The sequence below is a fragment of the Ammospiza nelsoni genome, chromosome 4, assembly GCF_027579445.1.
Source record: "Ammospiza nelsoni isolate bAmmNel1 chromosome 4, bAmmNel1.pri, whole genome shotgun sequence".
Taxonomy (NCBI): Eukaryota; Metazoa; Chordata; class Aves; order Passeriformes; family Passerellidae; genus Ammospiza; species Ammospiza nelsoni.
In genome coordinates, this window is record NC_080636.1 from 41,015,711 (window position 1) to 41,030,690 (window position 14,980).

The 14,980-nt window shown below is 45.2% G+C and overlaps 1 protein-coding gene across 1 annotated transcript in view; it reads left to right on the forward strand.

The window, feature by feature from the left end:
* Window positions 1–14,980, forward strand: part of CAMK2D (calcium/calmodulin dependent protein kinase II delta) — a 191,492-nt gene that overhangs the window by 68,971 nt on the left and 107,541 nt on the right. Inside the window, exons 9-10 of the mRNA XM_059469837.1 lie at window positions 2,591–2,849; window positions 3,515–3,609. Coding sequence (XP_059325820.1) covers window positions 2,785–2,849; window positions 3,515–3,609 — 160 coding nt within the window. The 5' untranslated portion in view covers window positions 2,591–2,784. The remainder of the gene's footprint in view (window positions 1–2,590; window positions 2,850–3,514; window positions 3,610–14,980) is intronic.

The following is a 14,980-nucleotide window of genomic DNA, read 5'->3' on the forward strand; positions in this document are numbered from 1 at the left end:
TCAGTTTCTCACAGGCTTGAGCTGCTCTCTTGCAAACCTTTTGGAGAAGAAAAATGTGCCCTGGGATGGCTTTGAAGCATTTTTTGGGTTCATTGTTGAGATCTGACGTTCTCCAACGCAGATAAATTGTTTCTGTGGCCTTAATGGAAATCTGAAACTCTACCCAGCATTCAGAATTTCTCCTCATGGACCGGATCCTTGGCTGCCATCCTGCCTGCTTTGGTCTGCTCGGGAGGAATCTGGGGAATGTACCAAATGTTTAAACTGCAGCTACAAATTCAGGTTTTCTTCAGCTCAAGAGGGAACTACAATTAAGACATGATTGTTGTAAGGAGAAAAAGCCCTCTCAGCTCAAGTGTTTCCAAGCTACTCATCAGTTCCCTAGTGTTTCTCTTACAGAAATTCATCTAGTCCTGTGATATCAATCTTGTAAACAAATACTTTCTTTACTTACCTCCTGTGATAAAATTCATGCTTTATATTTCTCTAGGAACTCCTTGGCCCGTTCTTGTCTTCTTTCAGATTGGGAAATGTTAAAAAAAAAAAGTTAAAAAAAAAAATAAATCTCAGTTTGGATCACTCATCCTTGTAATGACTTTTAAAAAACTACAAAAACATCAAAAAGAAAGTGAATTGAAACAGAATTTAATATTTTCTTCTAAATATTCTTAAAATTAAATAATAACTGTATGGCACAGCAAGAGCAGATACTTGGTCCAAATGCTTGTTCTCAGATGAGGGGAAAAGTGATGAGTGCCAGGGGAATATGTTTCATTTTCTTGTGTCTGTGTCCATGTGGATGAGGAACCTGGCAGCCAGGTCCTGTTAAATACAGGGGTTCACCACTGCTGATTGAGTTACCCATGCAAGTATTATACCCAGGGATGCACAACTTCCATGATACTTTTTAGTTTGAGGGGATTTGGAAATGTGCTGCTGTTGCAAGTGCCTGTAATGCACATTCCCTTCCCAGAGATGGGAACAGATCCGTTCCTGCTGGTCTGAATGGAAACATCCTCTGGTCTGTACTGGCCCTGCTGCACAGAGTGTTTCCCTGGAGAGGAACTGATGGAGTAAATGCTTTGTACTTGCTCACGAGTTCCAAAGTCCCTTTGCTGCCACCTTTATGTCACGAATTCAGTGTGTTTGTACAAGGCACAGCTGCCTCACCTCACCTGGACGAAAACTGCCTTCCTGTGTAGGCTCTGGCATTCCTGTAGTACATTCCTGTTCCTTTTGGGAAGGGTTGGCAGGTTTTAACTCTTCATACGAGACCACAGCTCAGAATGCTGATTCTGGAAACTCCAGAGGTTTGATGTAAAACCCTTTGTGGGTGTGTTTTGTGCATGTGTCTTCTCACTGAAAATGAGCATGGAGATGCTCCAGGCTGCCTTTTGTAGTGGAGCTCTGCTTGTAGCCTGGCTGCTGCTTGTGCTCACTGCAGGTGTGGACGGAGCTCTTTGCTTGGCTCAGCACCACGTGATTGATCAGAAAGGAGCAAAAGCAGTTCAGGTTTATCAGAAAGGACCAAATGCCCTTCGGTGGCTGGCGACCTCATTCCGTGTTCAAGTGCTCCCGGCCCCAAGGCTGCCAGAGCTCAAGGAGCATTTGGACAAAGCTCTCAGGCACAGGTGGGATTCAGGGGGGATCCTGTGCAGGGCCAGGAGTTGGACTTTGATAATCCTTGTGGGTCCCGTCCAGCTCCAGATACTCGGTGCTTCTGTGGAAGAGGCCGAGACAGCTCAGCTGTTTGCTGTGACCCCTCACGCGTGTCCCAGCCCTCGCCGGGGCCGTTCCCTGTGGCGCAGGGCGCTGCCTGTGCACGGTCCCTCCCGCGGGTCCCTTTCCCGGGCGGGCGGTGGCGGTCGCGACCCGGCGCACGCGCGATGCGCCTGTGCCCCCACCCCCCCCTTCCCACCGCAAGCGGCCGGGGCGGCCGTGACGTCACGAGGTGCCCGGCGTGTGTGTGTCCCCTACCCGCGCGCGGCCGGAGCAGCTGTGACGTCACGAGGTGCCCGGTGCTCCGCGTCCCTTCCCGCTCCCCTCCCTCCCCGCGCGCGGCGGGGGCCCCTGGGGGCCCCTGCGACGTCACAGCCCCTTGTCCGCGAGCGCACCCGCACGCGCTTCCCGCCGCGCGCCCTCCCTCGCGCTCGGGCGAGGCGGGACGTCACAGGCGGCCACTGAGGAGAGGGGCGGGGGTGAGAGGGGGGGCGCGCGCAGGTGCATCCGCTTCCCTCAGGGCGCCTCCCGTCGCCGTCCCGGGGCAGCGCCCGGGGAAAGGTCGGTGTTCGCTCCCAGGAGGACAGGGCGCAGGTTCTTCCCGTACTCCGCCCGCCCGTGTGGGACTCCCATGGGTGTCGCGCCTTCCCTGACGGCAGGGAGTCGCGGGCCGGGGTCGCTAGGGGGAGGCACGGCACCGGCGGACGGGCTGAGGCGGAGGGGAGCGGGAGGGGAGGGAAGGGAGCGCCGCGCCCCCCGCCCCGGTCTTGCTTTCCCTTTTGCCACTAGCTTTCCCTGGCGGGCGTGAGGAAGCAAGGAGGATACGTATTTATTTATTTATTTAAATATTTGTTTGTTTCCTTCCCTAAAGGGTGAGGGGAGGGGAGAGGGAAGACCGGAGGAGGGCGCGGAGGCAACGCCGTCACCAGAGGAGGCGGTGGCGGGGAAGAGGAGGAGAAGAAGCCGGCTCGGAGCCTCGCCTCACCTCGCCTCGCCTCGCAGCCCCTCCGCCGTCCCCGCCTCGCCGTCCACGGCCGCCGGAGTCACCGGCGGCCGCCCGTCCTCATGATGGCCTCAACCCCCTGCACACGCTTCACCGACGAGTACCAGCTCTTCGAGGAGCTCGGAAAGTAAGGACAGAACGGGGGGTGAAGGCACCGGGGGCTGCGGGGGTCGGTGCGTGAGCCCTGGGGGGAGCCGCGCCCCGGGCCCCCTCACCGCTGCCGAGAGCCCCGCGGGAGCGCCCGGGCTCCAGCCATACGACCCCGGGGCGGCGACGGGCTCTGGGCGGGTGGCAGGGAGCTGCCCTCAACCCCCCGTGCCGCTATTTATTGTTATTTATTATTCATTGCTATTTTTTAGCTCTTAGGTTGTCGCGGCATGGGGGTCTCGGTGTGTGAGGGGTGTCGGAGCGCGCCCCCCAGCGGCGGGGCGGGAGGCGCAGCCCTGAGCGCCATGTTGGGTGTCGCCCCCCCCCGGTGTCACCGCTGAGGGGGACACGGCCACCGCCGCCCTGTGTCCCCCCGCGGTGCGCCGGCATGGACACAGTGAAAACCCGCCCGCCCTCCGCCCCAGCTAGCGGGATTGGTCACACGGCTTCTACCCCGCGGAGTTCACTGTTCAGCTGAATAAAATCAATGCTGACCGTCCCTGACAGAAAACCAGAAAATCCCTTTTTTTTTTTTTTTTTATTCTGCCGACATCACACCCCTCCGTGCTGCCCGTTAGCTGGTAATGGGTAATGGCAGTGGAGTGTTTCGGTTGGACTGACACTTTGCCCGGTTTTGGTTTCCAGAGGGGCGTTCTCCGTCGTGAGGAGGTGTATGAAAATCACCACAGGACAAGAGTACGCTGCCAAAATTATCAACACCAAAAAGCTTTCAGCTAGGGGTGGGTATATTTTAATCTGGTGTTTGTGGTGCCTTCTCCCTGTTTCTTATGTTCATGTGCTAAGCATTAGGAAATGATAAAAATAGCTGAGTGTCTTAACAGATTTTTAAATACAATTTTAATTATTATTTCCTGGGTTTTAATTTTTTCCCGTGATGTCTGATTTTTTTCTGTGTGAAACGTTTAATGGATTGACTGCACGGGAGTCAGAGGTTGCTGTAAATCAAGAAAAGATGTTCAAAAACTAAAATCTAACATAATGCAGTCTCTTCAGTTTTTAATATAAATAGTTTGAGTCAGAAGCATTTTGCAAGCTTTTTATTTTTTTTTTCTGGGAGGATGGTCAATAATAAGTTTCCATTACAGATTTTATTTTAAACATTTACAGCTTCACTGACTTCTGTGTTCCCATTGCATTTAAACATGAACATTAGGGCCTATCCGACTATGAGTGAATGAGGAAAAATGTATTTTTACCTCAGATTAAACTTTTTTGTGAGAAGAAAATTACGACGAGGGAGAAAAAACCGTGGGTTTTGAGCTAACTGTTGTGGAGAAAGTCCCCGTGATGAAGTGGTGAGGAGTGTTACTGTTCCCAGGCTGCTGCACAGCTTGTTTCTGCCTTGCCTCTGATGTGCGTTTCCAAGCAGCTTGTCGGCAGCAGCGGCCGCGTTGTTATGATACATTGTAGGTAAATATACACACGGTGTGGGCTGTTGTTGTGGAAAGGAAGTCTTAGCGGTGCCGTGTCAATTGCTCGTTAATTCCCAGCTGGAGTGCCCGTGTCCGGAGTCGGGGTTAGGGATTGCGCCCTTATCTCTTTCTGTGTTTTTATGGGAATTTGCGAGGAACACAGCAGTGAATAAGTAAACAGTGTCAGAGCCTAAAAGTGCTTGTGGCTGCTCTGCTTCTGGCCCACAGGAATCACTGCAGGTAAAGGGCAGCCTCAAGTCAGTACGTTTAACATAAGCCATTACTTAGGACCACATGGCAAGTTCTGATAACATGCTGCTCTCTGATAAAGATCTTTCAGTGGTTGTTACTTGTGGTCGGTGAAAGCTGTGTGAAAATTTACTTTTCTCTGAATTTAACTCTTTTCGCTCTTACTGCGAGATTACTTTTGCCTTATATTTGCAAGGTTACTTTAATTGAAGTTTTTTTTGTACAGTTACAGACTTGAAGGTACGTTAAGCAATTTATAATACTTGAGATAAATATTTTCACAAGTTTGCTTTAAACAGATTTTTTTATTATTATTTAGCACAAAAATGTGATCTGTTGAATATTGATGCTTAAGATGAAGCACCACACTTGGTGTGATTTCATAGATCTGAGGAATTTTCAATGTGAGAAGCCGTAACAAGGTCATCATTAGGTTACTGGTAACAGGTGGGGAATATGTGCCAGTAACCAGGTTACCAATATGCCATGGGTTGTGTGTGATGGGGTAAATCCTGCAATGCTAGGCTAAATGAGGAAAAACTGTGTGTATAATTCCTCAGCATTTGCATTGCACTGTATTTCAAGCTGTAATTTTTGTACTTTGTTCATGCAGGAGCAGGTTGGTCCTTGATGTGCTCTGTTAAGGAGTGGAGGCACATTTGGGAGAATTTAGCTGGGAAAATGGATTGAGGCAAATTTGATACAGATTTTTCTGTGGGTTCAGTCCATAAGGAAAGGGTTACACTTCAGAGCTGAGCTGTGGAGTGTCTTTGGGAAGCAGAACATGCATGGTGCCTGTCCGTGAATGCAGGGAATGCCTTTCCATCTCTGTTTTCAGACATCCCAAAAAGAATTGCAGATTTTTACTTGCTCGGCTGGTTTTTGTGGAGGTTGTTTTGGGTTTTAGCACTTGGAAATCTACTGAGTAGTTTCTGAAGAGCAAGCTTCTTGGAGAAATCTTTAGAATCTTCTGAGGCAATTTTATAATTGTAGAAAGGTGCACTTGAATGGCACTTGTGGTGCAAAAAAACTAAACCTGAAAAAGCCTCAAACTGTGATTCTTTCTCCTGGTTGCTATTGGGGATGGAGTTTAATAATCAAGTGCTGCTTTTAGGATCTAAGTTTGGTTCTACTCCATCTGAACTGCTGCATGAGGAGGTAGCAGTTCACTTCTGTGTGTCACACCTACTGAAACAGCCATTCCAGTGCAAATCATTGAGGCAGCTTCATCTGTGAGCAGAGTTAAGGAGAAATGTGTCCTCTTGGCTTGGAAATGTGTTCCTTGTCTAAGGTTTGCTTCCCTTCAAATCTTTTAATCAAAATGTTGTATTTGGGCCTTTTTGCTTCCCACGCTGGACAAGAGCAGTTTCAGTGTAAGCTCTGGAGGAGCCAAGACTTTCAAGACTAAATGAAACTTCCTTAAAGTAGTTTTGAAGTTAGAATTTATTTAAGTGGCTTCAGCCCAGTCAGAGCAGTAGTTATGTTCCCTTCTTCATCTCAGCTATAAATGTTATTGGAGATTTTTCTAAATTCTTACTTTAGCAGTCTCTCTAAATCTGATCTGGTCACCAGCTAATGCCAGTAAAGGTGTGTTCCCATCAGTTTCCTTGTGTAGTTACAGGGAAATTTCAGGCAAATTGCCTTTGTGCAAAGGCGTGGGCTTTGGCTGGAAGTCGCAGGGGAAAAGGAAGCTGTGCCCCTCTGTTCTAGCAGGGGGAACCATGGTGCTTTCAGGTTGATGGTCAGTTCCTTACAGAATTCGAATTCCATGTTTTTCTGATTTTAGTAGTAGAAGTAATAAACATTTGCAGTTTGAATCTATTTCAGTATAGCAAAAATCCTTTTAGTTGTTATAAATCCATATATTCTCTTTTTAAAGTCTTCCTAAGGTGCTCTTCAGAGTTTTGATCTTGGTGTTTTCTAAGTCTAAACTGCTTGAATATCCACAGCTGGTTTTGTATCATAGGTTATGTTCTTGCACAAGATGATTATGCTGCTGATTGGAAAAAAGGAAAGCATAGAAAGGTGTGTTACCCTGAGGAGCACAGCTTGTGGTAACTGGGAGTGGGGCTGGAGCCTCCTCCCCAATGGGCTGCAGCTGTGCCAGGCAGGTGAGCAGCACTGAGGGTAAGGAGCCATGGAGTGCCCGGGGCACTGACCAATCACCCAGGGGAGCAGAGGGCACACAGGTGCTGTGCATCAACAGGAGGGCATTAAAGGCTGGGCTGAGGAAGAAGAGGGGCAGATCCTTGCAGCCTTCACCTTGCAGCAGGTGATGTGATGTTGCTGTGTATGGGCAGCCCTGAAGCCTTCTGATGAGGTTGGTGTTACTCTCTATGGGGTGAAGCCTTCTGATACTGTTTGGTGATGCTCTGTGTGTTGTGGCACGTTCTGTGGCATTATTCTTCTGAAATTAACTTCAGTGATGAACAAGCACACAGCAAACCAAGAATAAAGTGGAGAATGTGTGTTGGCTGGTTCTGGGCTCTCTATGGTTTCATTTGATTAAGTCTTTGGGATTTCCTTACTCTTCAGTAAGGGCTTGGGCTTGTCTGTGTTGTTTTTCATGTGTAAAAAGTCATGCAGATAAAAGTGAACTTCTGTGAAATGACTTGACTTTTCCCCTTTCTCTTCCAAATACAAAAAAATGAGCAGATTGTCTCTTTTGTTTTGCCATTATCTGTACATCTTTTTCCTTCTCTTTTGAGAGTCATCTAGCTTTGATCCAAATTGATTTCACATAAACAGACTCATTTTCTTAGTAGGTTTAGACCTCATTTTCTGTCTTCCAAAAAAAAAAAATAGGTAAGAGCTTGCTTTTCTGCTCATACTTGAAAAGGTATAGATAGATTGGTAGATTTTCACTGGGTGTATGTATTGCCAGTAACTCCTACTGACAAGTGCCTGGGCTGCAGTGTGGTGGTGTCTGTGGGAGAAGGAGGAGGGGGATGTCCCAGTCCCTGCTCTGTTCTGGGGAGCTGGTGTCAGAGCTGGGCACACCCCTGCCAGCCCGTGGGCTGCTGCAGCAGGACTACCAGCGTGTTGTTTATGAGCATATGTGCTACTAGGAGTAATGTGAGAGTCAGCTGGAGCTTATTGCTGCTCCCTGAAAGGTCTCCTGAGCTTTCAGAGAGCAGCCTTTCCTTTAGCTTCAAACCTTGGAGGTGTGTTGCTGGATATTTATCTTCCTTCTTAGCAGGAAATTTCCCAAATGTTTTTCAGTATATCTGCTGCTGTTTCCTGGGAGCTGGTGCCTGCAGGTGCCCGGCACAGCCGGAGGGCTGGAGCGGCGCTCACCTGCAGCCGGCTGCGGTGGGTGTGGGGGCTGCCAGCCCCGCCCTGGGAACAGCGTTGTGTGCGGCGTTGAGGCTTCGGGCTGTGGAAAAGTGCTTCAGCCTCTAAAGCTCTCCAAGCAGGGCACCTCATGATCCCTAAAGTGATTTTGTACTCTAAATGTACATTAGGGGCATGAATGAAATGGGAAGTGTACATAAGGTAGTGTTGTTCAGCCCAGCTTTTTGTGACACAGGGATAAACGTTTTTGATGTGTCACTAGACTAACATTTCCTTTAGTCAGGTAGCTTGTGTCAGTCCCTGCCAGATGTTGCACAGGAAGGCAAGCTCTAGTAAGGCTTCCAGTGCTCCATAGGAGGAGAAAATAATTCTTTCTAATCTAGCTCAAGATGGTAATCTCTGAAGCACACATTTACCTGTGCCAGTTTATTACAACACATGTATTTTTAAAGCTAAATTCTGTTCTTACGCACGCGTGACATGACTCCCACACAGACAGGACTGTCCTTCAGGGCATTTAGTTGTCAGTGAGGCAGATTCTGTCTTTGTGAGGACAAGATTTAAGCTTGGGATTTTAGTGGTTTTCTTCCCTGTCTTGCTGTGGTCTTGTTTCTCTGGTTAATTACTTGTCATTAAGAGTGGTTTAAAACTGGTTTTTTTTCTAGTATGTGAGAAGGCTCACCTGCTAACACGTAGTCACCCTTTTTAACGTTTGTGGTCAATGTTTGTGTTCAGTTTAGTCATGGCTTTCTTTTCAGTTTGACATCAATTGTAACACAACACACTCATTTGAATGTTTATCTGCAAGTATTGGTTTAATTGCAAATTACTGTAATTTAGCAGGCCACTGGTTCTGTTGAAATTGACTCCATTCAGACAGCTCAGGCTAACGGGGAGAGAAGAACATTATCAAAAAACCTCTCAAAATGGATTTTTGGTTAGGTGGTGTGTTTAGTGAAGGTTTGGAGCTTTTAATTCTGTTTTGGTGTTAGCATTTACTCTGTTTTGGTCTTAGTGAAGACCTGAATGTTGGAATCCATAACTTTCAAAAAGCACGGAGAATAAGGACTTTGAAACTGTGATGTGTGTTGGTTGGCAGTAATTGATTCTTACAGTTAAACTAGACTTGAAATTAAATGTCCTGGCAGCTCATAGTTAAATTACTCAAAACAAATGCTGTGTTGATTTCAATAATGTCACTTCTGGAGTTTTTGCAAGAGTCATTTAGTCTCTCCATTGTGACCAGAATTTCTCTTAGAAAGGCATGGAGAGTAAGAAGGTATTTGCATCATCTGTCAGCTCAGTTTCAGCAAGCTCCTTAGGGGAGGAGAGGGAAATGCGTATGAAAGGGGATTATTGGCGACTTCTTTGGCTGCTGCTCTCCAGCCATTTTCTGTCAGAAGTTGCACATTATGGCACTGATTCATGCTCGTGTACTGTGTGTTCTCTTCCTGCAAAGTGGAGACTTCACTGCACGCTTGAACAGCTCCACTTGGGGAATTGCTGCTGTTGGGAGAGAAAGGAGAACACAAACAGAATACCCTTGTGAGCCTCCACATCCTGATACTGAAACAGGGATGTGTGCTGTTCCTCCTGGCTGAGACAGAATGTTTTGCTATGTTCACATGGTACTTCTGAATGAAAGGTTTGGGTCAAATGCAAAAACAAGGAAACTAACACAGCGGTCAATACTTTGCATTTATTGTAGATTGGTTCTGTTTGTTTGCACATAATACCACACATAGAAAACATTGTTTTGGGGGAAACCACAGGCCAGCTCAGGTGTTTGTGACTTGGATCATTGACAGCCAAGTAGAAATACACTTGTTCCTGGAAGGACTGGGAATCAGGCACAGACCAACCCCCCAGAAATCCAATTTCAAGCCCTCACTAAACAGTGAAATTGAAATGTGAGAGTCCTGCCATATGTAGGCATGTATTGATCCAAATGCTGAACATTAATGCACCTTCTCAGGTTGTGACTGTGGTATGTGAAGCCATCTCTGCTATGTTTATTCACACTTCTATTGATTTCACAATCTGATTTGAGGTTTGAATCTATTTTTTTTCAAGGAATTGAGGAATGTCTCATCTAAAAGTCTGGAATAAAATTCAGTGAAATATTTTGATTTGCAAATGTCTTTGCTGCCAAAATAGTGTTTTTTGTGTGTCTGTCCTTCATTTGACCTCCTGAGAAATGTAGGCCAGGGTGTTTGATGTGTCCAGCTTCCTCCTTCATGCACAAATATTGCACATTTGTCAAATGCTTTGTGAGGATACCGTGGGGCTTTGGGAGATGATGTGGGAAACATAACTACCTCTGTGCTTGGAAAAAGGTTACTAGAGAACAAAACCCTAACTTAACGGTGGCAATTCCTCTATTTAATTCCTTATTAAAAATAATTGTGCTTTGAAATTGAAGAAACGTCTGCCCTGTTGTGGAGAGGCACAGGAGTCCAATCTGTCTGTTTATTCCTTGGATGGATTGAGCTTGTGTACATCCTGCAGTGCATGTTTGTGCCAACCCCTCATCCGTTTAATCCTTGTATTAAAGAAATGTCCTGTGTGTGGTATCAGGGAGGGTGGGGAGTTTGTGTGACGTGGGCTTGGTGTTTTCTTCCAGGCACAGGGTTGTGCTGTTACCCAGTGTTGTTTTCTAGATTGTTGTAGCTTGTTCTGAAATTCATTGGAGTTGTTTGGATCAGAGAACTCAGCTTTGCAGCCCTGATAATTTCTGTGGCATCTGATCAGAAGCTGCTAGGGATATTCTGCTGTACTGAGGGCTTACCTAATTCCTCTTGAATCTCTCCTTTTAGATGCCACTGGACAAAAGCAGGAGCTGTCAGAAAAGCCTGGGAGTGGCGACTTGCAAATTTGCATGGGTGTCTTATCCCTGATGGAGCTTCTTTAGTGGGAATTGACAAGTGTAAATGGTACTACAGCATATATTTGTTTTTTCTAATTAGGTTTTTCAGTCTAGAAAATGATAGGTAATGTGCTGAGCAAACTGTTACAGAGATGTTTGTGCAGTTATTGGTTTAAATGGGTTGTATTTGGTAGAAAGGAACTTTGCCTACCTGGTAGTTGGAGGGAGCTTCTGTTGCATGAGTTCCAGACCTTTTGTCAATACTTTCTAAGTATTTCACAGCAAAATTTGAGAGTTAATGCAGGCTTAATAAAAAAAAAAAAAGCCTACCCAAACCTCTTAAAAGTATCAAAGTAGGTTTTAATAATTAGAAATGTGATGCTGTGGATATTTGCTGGTTGAGGTGAAGCATTTTATCTTGTGTTAAGAGGCCTTTAAATTTTTTTTTACCAGTAACAAAGAATTTATCAGTGCTAAATGTATAAAGTTAAAATCCTGGTGATGCTTTCCAAGAGAGCTGTCTGGCATCCATAAAACCAGAATTAATTTAGGTTTGGCAGTCACTTTCAACGTGAATGTAGAGTGTGCTTGTATATGTTCACAGCTGGTTGTGGGCTTTGTCTTGCTCAGTTACTTGGCTGTAACTGAGTCATTTTGGGCTCTTTTGGGGACAGTCCTTCCCATTGTCCTACACGTGCTCTGGGGAGTTGGTTTTTTACTGTGCAGCAGTTTTGACTCTGCCGTTTGCTGCCCACAGATATCAGCCTTGAAGCTGATATTTGTGAACAGCAATTTACTGCCTGTGTTTTCAGAACTTTGTTCCTGATTTAATTGTAGTTGGGAACTGCTTACTTGTAAGTTTTCCGCAATGTGGATGCAAGTGTTGCAGCAACAGTCACATTACATATTCATGTAGCTGCACAAACAGATGGGGTTCCTACATAAAATCCATATTTGACAATCTGATGGGATTTGCCAAGGCTTAGCTTTCATTTCAATTATAACCTCTTGGAGAGATAGGTTCATGATTTAGTGAGTCAAGAGAGGCCTTCAAGTTATTTGTATTGCACAGCAGTTCTCAAGCTACTGCTTAGGATGGGAGACTTCTTGTAGGAACGATTTTAATGGGCTACTGCTCATTAGAATGAGTAGTTGTCAAATCCAGAGATTTCTCTTGAAGCCTTTTTGGTTTGGGTGATGTAACTCCATGTCCTGCAGTAGTGCAGATGTAGAAGCAGTTATAACATGGGGTAACGTGGCCAGGCTGCTGCTGCTGTGCTGCCGCCTTGCAGGGAGCGGTTTTGTGCTCTAGGGCAGATGGCCTTTGCTTTCCCTCAGGCAGCTCCAGGTGCCGCTGAACTTCTGGCAGTAAAACATGCCTGGAGACCTGCTTTTCACCTTTCTTTCAGAGAAAGATCTCACTAACATTGTGCCTCCAAGATGCAAGTGAGGATCAGTGCAGAAACCTTCAAAAACTATGTTTTTCCCTTTATTTATTAAATGCTGTAGTTACAAAATTGAAAAACTTGTCTTGGTGCTTTTTATACTGAGTCTGCTGCTTCTAAAATAAATCCCCCTTGGGTGTAAGGTAGCTTCCTACTCCTTGCATTGCACAGCATGGACAGCTAGGAATTTGTGATTAGGATTGTACTAAGAAATGCTCATGGCACTAAATGCCTTGGTGGTCATGGCATAAAACCCCTCCATTTTCAGGAATTTTTAGTATCACTGCTGCAGCTGGGGGACAGCGAAAAAACAGATTTTCTGTCACTTTTTTGTATCTTTTCATGGTGCTTTGATGATTTTCATCATTGATACTGTGTAAACTTATGCAGGTTGAAAACCTTTTGAGGTTCCCCCTTTTTCAGTCAGAGCCTCCTGCTAGTCTGTTAACGTGGGGGAAGTGTAAGATTTATAGGGAGGTGTGTACTGGTGCTGGATGGAAGAACTCCCAAAGCCCAGTGACATCTCTTTCATGGCCATTGCATTTTTGGGGAAGGAAGAGGAAAAAGAGGCCCTGGTTCAGTGCTCTGTGTGTGTGCCTGTGCTCACGTGAGATGCAGGAGAAGATCTGGCAGAGCCTATGTGTGCCCAGCCAGCTTGTTTGCTGTGGGAAAGTGATTAATGCTAAATGATCTATTAACTTAGAGTCACTTGTAATGAGGGCAGGAATTGGTGGGTTTGATTTTTTATTTATTTGTGTTAAACACGATTTGTCTCTCTAAATGAAGTAATAAATTGCTTTCATTGCCATGTTAATCAAAACATGTAATGAGATGAATTTTCCCAGAGCAGAAGTTGCTTATATGTGGTCCATCCCCTCTGCTTGGAGCTGTGTTTGGTGTTACAGATGTTTTGGGGACCAGATGGGTGACACAGCTCATGGTGGGACACTCAGTGTCTCAGAGATGCTTTGAGGAAACCCAAAAGAAGCAAATTATGTTTACTTCAAACCTTTAATAGGTGCAGATTTTTTTAAGTTTCAAAGTAATGGAATTTAATATATTTTTCAAAATAGTTATCGTTTGGTCCTAGTGTGTTCTTGTAGCTGTGTAAATTTCACAGCTGTTACATCCCAACCTTTAGACTCCTGAAAGTGCAAAATATTTGGAAAAAAATGGATGTTTTTGTCCTTTAAATAGTGTTGATTCACCTCCATCACCTTGAAATAGGGTTGATTGCTCTGTTGCAAACTGTCTTCTTGCTTAGGTGTGTCAGGGATAAGGACTGCGCCTCTAGCAGAGCTCAGAGGAAAGTCAAGTTCAGAGTCATGTTTTGGCTGTCAGTGGTCTGCTCTTTGTTACATGAAACAGGAAAACCAGGTCTAGTGAAACTGAACCTTTCCACTTCCAAATCACCTTTATCTGCTGTCAGACTTCTGCAGGGTGAGAGAACATCTGAGCATTTAGCACCTGGAGCTGACCTTCAGTGAAAATTGGGAAATGAAATTCAAGTGTATTTGAGGTAAATTTAGTCCTTCAGCAGAATAAATAATGTGATTCAGTAATCAAGAAAATTAACTGGGGAGGTGAATGTGTTGGTTATTTTTGCTTTATTGAATACAGAATTTAGTGTTGCCCTCTTCAAAGACTTTTCTGATTTACAGCCCAGATTTAGTCATGGACAGTGTTTGTTGTCTGTGCCTGGGCTGTCCTTCAGAGAAGGCTTCATCTTTCATCAGCGTCCGTTTATCAAGGACAATCTTATTATGATTATTTTATGTAACAGCCATCTTCCCTTAGCTTCCTCCTGTATGACAGACTGGCCATTGTTATGGCCATTCTTCTTATGCATCCTACAAGCTCATTTACATATTTATATGTGGATGTTTGGAGTGGGGAATGGGAATTGGAATTGACAAGGAAAAAACCACTAGGAGAGGTTGTCTGAATATTTTTAGTATCACTGGTGTCTTTATGGGAGGGTCTTGCCTGGTGATTTCCAGTGTTTATTTACAGATTGATTTGGCTGGTTCTGAGGCTGGTAATGAAGGAACTCATTTAGTAATTTCACTTCAGCTTTGCCATTCATCACTAGGTGTCCTGTCACCTCTTTTACCAATTTCAAAGCTAGTGTGGTAATCTCCATTTTTACTTATTCCCAGTTGCCTCATTTTCTTTGTTTTTCCTAAACACTGGAGCCTTGCCGTAGGCTTTGATCCCTGTCTGGAACAATTCCTTGGAGTGCTGTTTCAGAAGACTTGCTGTACCCAAGCAGTAACTGATAAGCAAAGATGGAGGCAGCTGCAGGGTTTTGGGGAGTTTCTCAGATGATGCATATTGAGACCCAAGTCCAAACCCATTTTTTTCCATCACAGGGATGTTGTGCAGTCCTTGACACAGGAGCTTTCTGTAGCCTGCTGTTTCTGTCGCCTCTGTGCAAGGTCGAGTGGAAACTGCTGTGAAAATAGCTCCATGAAACAAAGCTAAATTAGGAAGAGTTTCTGTTGAGTGTTGACTTGTCCCTGCAACCACAGATGCTCATCTAGTCAACAAAATGGCTAAAGAAACAGAAAATGGTACAAGTGCACTAGGAGCAGCCTAGTTTGTTGTTTAAAGTTCTATTGATTCACACACTAAATAAACTGAAACACTTTCAAAATGTTACTAATTGTTGTTGACTGGTTCAGTCAATAAGATAGTGTGGAAACAGTGGAGTTTTTGAGGGGTATCCCCAATTGCTTTGCGTGGCCTTTTAAAAGATTTTATTTGTAAATTGTAGAGGTCCTTTTTCTTCATGTTTCTCAAACTGCAGCTTATAGGCAGCTCG